Genomic DNA, 8,274 nt, shown 5'->3' on the forward strand with positions numbered 1-8,274 from the left:
TCGATCAACCGATGATGATGAATCTCATGATTAGATATATTATTAATCTTCAATGAACTATGATATAACTGATTGATTAATCAAACTTGGTCTCATCTATAACAAAGTTCATGATGATTATAACTAAACTTTGTAGCTAGATTTTTAAATCGCCATTATCAAAATTAATAAAAAAAAAAATACATCTGAGTCAACTTTTAACAAAATATAAACTGACATAAAAGGTTCCCCATATACTATACCGGAGCATTTTAGGATGCGCATGGAACCGACATAAAAAGGCTCAATTTTACACATCGGTGATTGCTCTAATTTGAAGTTAAATCATGAGGTTTTTATTTTTGAAATTGATATTTGAGATTGACCTTAAATTTATTGTTCAACTATCTTTTACATGAATATATCTTGGGAAATGCTAAATTTATTGTTTACTTACGTTCAATTTACTTTTAACTAAAATTTACACATTTAAAATCAATTTTTGTCACTCAAAACCAAACACACAAAGCAAATGAGATATTTCCAAATAATAAAAGAAAAATTATATAGAATAATGATTAGGTATATAAATAAGACAAATTCTATGGTACACCCAATAATTTGAGTGTATTGGTACACCAAATCCTTAAATTAATAGTTAAATGAGTTATTTTTTGTAGGAAAAAATTATTTTCTATCACCTATGATTATAATAACTAAATCTTATTAACTAAAATCGTCAACGCAATAAAATTTGATTTTTCTGAATTCTTATTACTCATAACAGAGAATTTTGATTATTTTTTACAATAAAATGTAAAAAAAATTAGTATGATTTTTATAAAAAATGAAATGATATTTTTTCTTATAAAATGATATTTTCTAAAATATATATGTCAACAAACACCTATTTTCTTCATAAAAAATTATAGTTAATTTATAAAAATTGTAAGCAAGAATACCGGTACACCGTAATTTGCAGGTGTACCGTAGAAGTTTTCTATAAATAAATTAAACCGTGCGTACAAATATATAATTGGATTATTAATATAGAAAAGTGTAGATATTTTGACAAGAAAGCATGCACTTAGCATCACAATCCAAAAAGTGATTTAAAAACAAAAAAATGAATGGAGATTGGGCATTGGAAGAACGAAGCCATTTTCCCACTTTTTTCATGTGCATGTGACTGTGTCCTTCTCTTTTCATGAATCGCAACAAATTCACCACTCACTCATCCTTCTACTTTATGCTTTGGATCAAGCTCACAATTTTATGGTGAGAGTACGTTTTCGCACAAGTGATGCATGGGACCACCTGCTCCATAACCCTACAAACTAATAACAAATGGATGTACACTTAGATTGGTTTTAGATTATTATTATAATCAAAATAAAAAGTTTTAAGTAAGATCTTGACCGTTTGCTTGAGATCGGTTGGTGCAGATCAATTACCGTGTCCACGCAATAAATGTGTTATATCCAAATCCATGTAGATAATTTCAATTGACGAGTTTAGGAATTCTAAAATAGTCAAAAGTTCAATCACTAGAAATCAACATAACTACTACTAACATGAATATGTAGAATGTTGAAAAGGCAAAAAGACTTCTATACTACAAAAATTTAGGTATTTTTTTATTATATAACAATAGTTGAAAATTTGGTCCCATGACGCTCAGTTGGTAGGATAATGCATTATTTTATGCAGGGATCGGAGTTCGAACTCCGAACACCCCACATATTCACCTTATAAGGTGAATTCTAACCACTAGGCTACCCGACAAAAAAAAAAAATTAGACGAAAATTTGAACTACTAAAATCGAACAAGGCGACAAAATATTAATTGTGGAATTTATAAAATAAAAGTTTATTGTGAGGAGTATAAGTTAAACATTTGTCATTGTAATTAGTACATCTTTTTTTAACCTAATTAAGATCTTTGTTAACATTATCTTTATGTTAGGTTACTATATTTTTTTCCTTCTATTTTTATTTTCCATTTATTTTACTTTCTGCTTGATGTCGTTTTCTTCATCCTTTGGAAACAGCGTATGAAAGTGATGGCTTATGTTATGTTTTAGAAGTTCCACTAGCTCAATGCTCCAAGACAGGTTTTGCCCCTAATCCTTATCTTCAGCATAGCTACTAAAGCATATAAAGCATGTCACAAATCACACTTTGTAAAATGATGACTAAAGCAAGCAAAGACCTTTTATGAATAGCTTTTGATTTGATCCACATTTTTAGTTATATTGCTACGTCATATTCTTAATTAAGAGAACCCTCTATATCTAATAGTGCAAATCCATCATAGTCGAGTTGAATGTATGTTTGAATTTATGGTGATTTTTCCAAAAGAGAAATGCTAACAAGTACGTTTATGTCACTTGATAAGAAATTAAAGTAAAAATTTTATTTTAAAATTTGTGTATTCAACACATTGAAACATCAAAAACAACATTGTTTTACATAAAATTATCAATTATTTCTATTTTTAAATCCTTTAACAAGTGTCATAAGTATAATCGTTAACAAGTCCCTTTTCAAAATTATAAGTTAATCACTATTTTGCAAAATTGTTTGTGATTCTAAGCATTCCCCACTTTGAATTAACTCATTTATTTTATTTGTATTTAATTTTATTTCAAATGATAATATTCAAGTATTTCTGATTAAGAAAGTGACGTTGTGTTAAAAAGGATGTTGTTATTTTTTTTTTTGAAAGAAAAAAGGATGTTGTTATTATATCAAAGGTTAATTAAGTTTTTAGTCTCTATATATATTCACAATTTTGTTTTTAGTTCCTATAGAATAAAATCGCACTTTTTAGTTCATGTGACATTTTCCTTAAGTATTTTAGGGACTAAAAATGCCGATGGAAAATTTTTATAGGGACTAAAAATGTTGATGAAATTTTTTTATAGAGACTAAAAAGTGTGACTTTATTTTGTAAGGACTAAAAACAAAATTCTAAATATCTATAGGGACTATTTACTTAATTAACCCTTATATCAATATCACAAGTTAAGATATCTTCAAAACAAATAGTTCTTACTTCAAAAACTTGTTTTGCGAAGTTGTATTACGTTTAACCATAAATTTTAAAACGATATCAAAAATTATATTTAAGATTAGTTGGATCACTGCTATCTGCTATCTGTTTTCCGCTATCAAAACACTGAGATGTACGATCTTAAACTTGAGAGGTGTATACCATATTAAAAAATATATGACCTAGACAAATTTGTACAAGTATAGATGCAGATGCAGTTCTGGTCTCACAAGCTAAGTTTGTAATGGTGTATTCGACTCGACCATAAAGTCTATAAGTTTTATATCATATCACATGGGAATCTTATAATAATAAAAAAGTTCCATATATCAGATTATGAGGCCCTGTTGCAATGAGCAGATTAGTGATAACGTTGCTTGCTTCTTAATCTTGTGTTTGCATCCAATCGGCAATGATTCCTAACTCCGACAATACTTTCATTTTAGAACGCCCACATGAGACGGTTTTCTATACGGTCACTGTACCACAATTAACAACCATGTGAAGTACTATTCACCACAATATAATTCTATCTTTTATAAAAGAATAAGTAAGTTGATAGATACGTTGCATATTATATTATATATAGATGATGAGGTTCGAATCCTAAATACCTTAATTATTAACTTTAAAAAATGTAATTTGTAGCAATTAGTTCACTTAACAAAAAAAAATTATAGTACATTGTCATTTTTTATTATACATTTATCCATTTTTTTTGATAAACTATAATAGATTTATCCTTGATTATTAAAGCATCACCCATCCTTGAAGTATCATTAATTACGCATAGTAGCAGTTTCACTAAGAAAAGGAATTTTTATGTCCTTATCTATGTCTGTCAACAACATTTAATTGTTAGCAATATGCATGTAACACAGTAATAAATATCATTAAACATCTCAGTTCAGAATTTGTTTCATTGTTGTCATCATTATCCCATATTGGTACTTTACACAAGCAACAACTGTAACACTTTCATTAGTCATTATATGAGGTCGTATATGTAACACCTTAAACAAACCTCGTCCTTCTCATTTGTTTTCACCATCTTCTTCCATATTTTTTTATTATTTGTATAAAACAAAAACCATTTTTTCTTCTTTTTCCCGCTCCATGAATTGTATAAAACCTTTCTCAGTTTCTCTTTTTCTCTGTTGTTTGTGAATTATTGGTTACTGTTTTGCAGATTCACTTTATCAGAGTTAGCATAACTTTGTGCATGTTTTTACTACCTTTTTCTGCTGTAGTATTTCATTAGATTGCATTATTTTGTTTCTTGTTTTGTGTGAAAGTGGTAACATGAGTAGCAGAGAGCACACCACTCTTCAGGTAATCAATCAAACTTCCTTCAAAAAACGGCAAACTATTTTCTTCTTCTTTTTTTCTTTCTCTTTATGGCCAATTTTCTTTACTTTTTATTTTTATTTTGGTTTGATTGTAAGGTCTTAAGAAACAAATGACCATTTAAGGTTGTTGGTTTCTCATATTTTTTTTTTTTTGTTGGTCTTACCCTTCGGCCCCGAGGAAATGGACTCTCGTAATTTGGATATGATAAGTAAAGACTGGTCAAAGATTATTCATGCCATAGTCTAAACTTGCGTACTCGTGGTCAATTTGATTTTCACCGAAACTCATCGACTACTTAAGTCTAACCACTTGGTTTTGAATATAGGCTTCTCATGAAGTAACATAACATCTCTTAGAAAAATTGAGAAAAATAAGAAATTGGTTTAAAAGCATAACATAAACTAAGTTTACTTTAACAGTGAGGAATGATGTTTTAATTCCAAATCTGAGAACTATGTTATTTCATTTCTCATGAGAAACATATAGTCTTTGTCCTTCCTTCTATCTTTCTTTCTCATTTCATACAAAAACCATAGTTTCTACAAAAAAATTGTTTCTCACTTAATGTGCAAAGCAGGACAAGATGGAAAAAGGAGGGAGCAGGAAAATGGCTGCACATAATACTTTGAAAAAAGGACGTCGAGAAAGGAAAATGGCTTTGATACAAGATGTGAGTGTAACATATTCCTTGCATTATTAATTGTTCTACACATCATTTGCAATTTTTCAGTGTAGTTATTATGCTGCTCGAAATTTGCAGGTTGATAAGTTAAAGAGGAAGCTAAGACATGAAGAGAATGTTCATAGAGTGTTAGAAAGAGCACTCACTAGACCTTTGGGCGCACTTCCTCGTCTTCCTCCTTATCTCCCTTCCCATGTAAGTAGATTAAGTCAGTGATCGATCAATTGTATTCACTATATCTCACTGATCAATTGTATTCAATGCATTTGGTATATATCTTAATTAGAATTAAGTTTTTGATCTTTGATATCTATAGACATCGAAAGTAAGAAAAACTGTGTATTGTGTATTTTAGACGTTAGAGCTTGTGGCTGAAGTTGCGGTATTGGAGGAAGAGGTGGTTCGATTAGAAGAGAAGGTTGTGAATTTCAGACAAGGTTTATATCAGGAAGCTGTGTACATTTCCTCCAAGAGGAATGCAGAAAATTCGATTGACTCCATTGAGCAGAATTCCATCAAAGGATCCAAACATCAAAGGTCAAAATCATTGTCTCAAAGTGAGCTTAATTCTACTACCACTAGGCCTCAGATTTCTCTTGCCATAAGTGCTTCTAGTAGAAAGCTAGTAAATGGGAAGCAATTGCATTCCAAACAAGATTCCTTATCATCAATACCAGAAGAAAAATCTATTGAAAAGAAAATGGCTAAAGTCATCACTCCAGTGAAGAAATCACCAACCAAACAAGAATCAGCTGACAAGTGTGTAGATCACGTGAAGTTGCAGGTACTTAACAATTTCCAATAATTACTATATGATGTGCGAAACGATTGAGGTGTCATTTCAACAATCATTTTGTTTTGAATGATCAGCTGGAGAAGAGATTAGTAGATCAAGAAAGAGCACAAAATTCCTCAGGTGATAAGGTGTTAGAAGTTGATAGCACACCAAATAGAGTTTCAGAGGATATAGTCAAGTGTTTGTGTAGCATATTTATGAGAATTTCCATATTCAAGGACAATTTAGGAGAATTGAAAACACCTCTACATGATCCATATGGTATCTGTTCAATATCCAAAACAAGAGATATTGGTGCCTACAATAGCTTTTGTGAGATTGAAGCTTCCGCCGTTGATTTCAGCCGAATGAAAAATTCAGTGTTTCTGATCAATCGATTAAAGTAAGTATAAAGGGTCATTAACTTTTTGCTGATGCTACATATGGACTATGAGTGTTGGTCTAATCTAAAAGACATGTCCAGGTTCTTATTTGGGAAACTTGCCTCTGTGAACTTGAAGGGTCTTACTCATCAGGAGAAACTTGCATTTTGGATAAACACTTACAATTCATGTATGATGAATGTAAGATACTTTTTCTGTCACTCATTTACTACTTCTCACTACAAGCAAAACTAAAAGAGTTGTCTCTTTGAGGTGTAGATTTATATTTGATGCCACATACACTCACATTACCTTGCCTAATATGTTGAGGTGACTACAATTATTTGGTTATATTGTAGGCATATTTAGAGCATGGCATACCAGAGAGTCCCGAAATGGTTGTAGCACTGATGCAGAAGGTACAATAATCACTTTAATGTTCTCAACTTTTGTTTTTGTTTTTAAGAACAAATTATTCTGAGCACAAAAACTATCGTTGCTCCTTCTCAATTCATCTTTGCTTCCATCACATATTGACATGAGTGGATTTCTTGGTACTCTTCTTTCCAGCTTCCAATTATATTTAGATAAGCATTCGAGTTGACTAAAGCTTGATAATGCTTGTGACAGGCCACAATAGTAGTGGGGGGACACTTGCTCAAGGCAATCACAATAGAGCACTTCATCTTGAGACTTCCTTATCACCTGAATTATGTAAGTTCAAAATCTACTATCTGCTTGTGCTAAACATGATCGTTTTTTATTTTTTGAAGTCCTTGTTATGCTTTGTAGATTACAATTCATCTCTTGATTTTCATCTTTGCTTCCTGCAACAGACCTGTCTGAAATCTGCAAAAAATGATGAGATGAAAGCAAGAGGCATATTTGGTTTGGAATGGTCTGAACCTTTGGTTACATTTGCACTATCATGTGGAAGCTGGTCATCACCTGTGGTATGTTTGTTTCTCAATTTAGATGAAAATAGCATCGTGTGGACACTAACTATTTTCGTTTTCAGATATTCCTTAATGTCTTCATAAGTGATCATCTAGTCTAACAATATATGATTTCCTTATGACCAGTATATATGAAAATTTGTTTCAGGATGTTATGTAATGGTTTGATGCTGAGAATTGAAATATCTAGGATAGATTAGGTGCTAAGGATAATTGTGTTGGAAAAAAATAATCCAAATCTCACCTTCACTAGAGAAATGACCTAAAAACTGACTTGTAACTTGTAACGTAATGATTGAGTTAGTTTCAAAACTTAAGATGTATTGTAACTTGTAATGTAATGACTGAGTTAGTTTCACTACCAGCCAGGACCAATTACATATTTAGCATTACTAATCATTCTTAATATGGATGAATTCATAAATTAATGCATTTGGTTGAATTGATGGAACAAATATATATTTTTATTTTATGAAGGTAAGGGTGTACACAGCATCACAAGTTGATAATGAGTTAGAAGCAGCAAAGAGAGATTATTTACAGGCAGCAGTTGGCATAACGAAAACAAACAAGTTAATAATTCCAAAGATACTTGACTGGTTTTTACTTGACTTTGCAAAGGACTTGGAATCTTTGTTGGATTGGGTCTGCCTTCAGCTACCTGTTGAACTGAGAAAGGAAGCAGTTGAATGCCTTGAAAGAAGGGGAAGGCAGCCTCTTTCACACATGGTACATATGACGGCCTATGATTTCAGTTTCAGGTTGCTTGTACACCAGTAACCTGGTTTTTTTTAGACAACCACAAATAATCCAGTGAGAGGTGCTGTTAATGTTCAATAAGCACAGATTTTTGAACTTTGATGTTCTGGATTTTGTATATTGGATAGTTCACACAGAAAGTAGATAACAAGTAATGTTTCCTTTGATAGGGTTTTGACCTTTGTAAACTGCAATAAGGTCCTTTTTTTTTTAAAGACTGTAATAAGGTCCTTAGCACTTAGCAGTAAGCATAGATTTTATAGGAAAATTTTCCCACGATCGCACCAAAATATGAGAGATATCTTTGAAAAATAATACAAAAACAAAGAAGGGGG

General features: G+C 31.2%; 1 protein-coding gene across 2 annotated transcripts; it reads left to right on the forward strand.

Annotated features, from left to right (window-relative positions):
- The first annotated feature begins 3,855 nt into the window (after positions 1–3,855).
- Positions 3,856–8,207, forward strand: LOC11415527 (uncharacterized). 2 transcript variants are annotated; one of them, XM_039834344.1, is made up of 10 exons: positions 3,856–4,031; positions 4,962–5,054; positions 5,145–5,261; positions 5,422–5,850; positions 5,937–6,244; positions 6,326–6,425; positions 6,584–6,643; positions 6,855–6,938; positions 7,061–7,177; positions 7,658–8,207. In XM_039834344.1, exons 2-10 carry the CDS (start codon positions 4,968–4,970, stop codon positions 7,958–7,960), a joined length of 1,605 nt encoding a protein of 534 aa, XP_039690278.1. In that variant the 5' UTR covers positions 3,856–4,031; positions 4,962–4,967; the 3' UTR covers positions 7,961–8,207. The 2 variants fall into 2 exon arrangements, with proteins under 2 accessions (XP_039690278.1, XP_003611782.2); XM_003611734.4 differs by having other exon boundaries at positions 3,857–4,366.
- The last annotated feature ends 67 nt before the right edge of the window (positions 8,208–8,274 follow it).

This window comes from Medicago truncatula, chromosome 5 (assembly GCF_003473485.1).
Source record: "Medicago truncatula cultivar Jemalong A17 chromosome 5, MtrunA17r5.0-ANR, whole genome shotgun sequence".
Classification (NCBI taxonomy): domain Eukaryota; kingdom Viridiplantae; phylum Streptophyta; class Magnoliopsida; order Fabales; family Fabaceae; genus Medicago; species Medicago truncatula.

Excerpts from the sequence above, each read along its gene's own strand:
- LOC11415527 (XM_003611734.4), top strand. The coding sequence starts at position 4,337 with ATGAGTAGCAGAGAGCACACCACTCTTCAG. Across the intron at positions 6,939-7,060 it reads TTCCTTATCACCTGAATTAT|ACCTGTCTGAAATCTGCAAA; the intron begins GTAAGTTCAAAA and ends TTCCTGCAACAG. Across the intron at positions 7,178-7,657 it reads GAAGCTGGTCATCACCTGTG|GTAAGGGTGTACACAGCATC; the intron begins GTATGTTTGTTT and ends TATTTTATGAAG.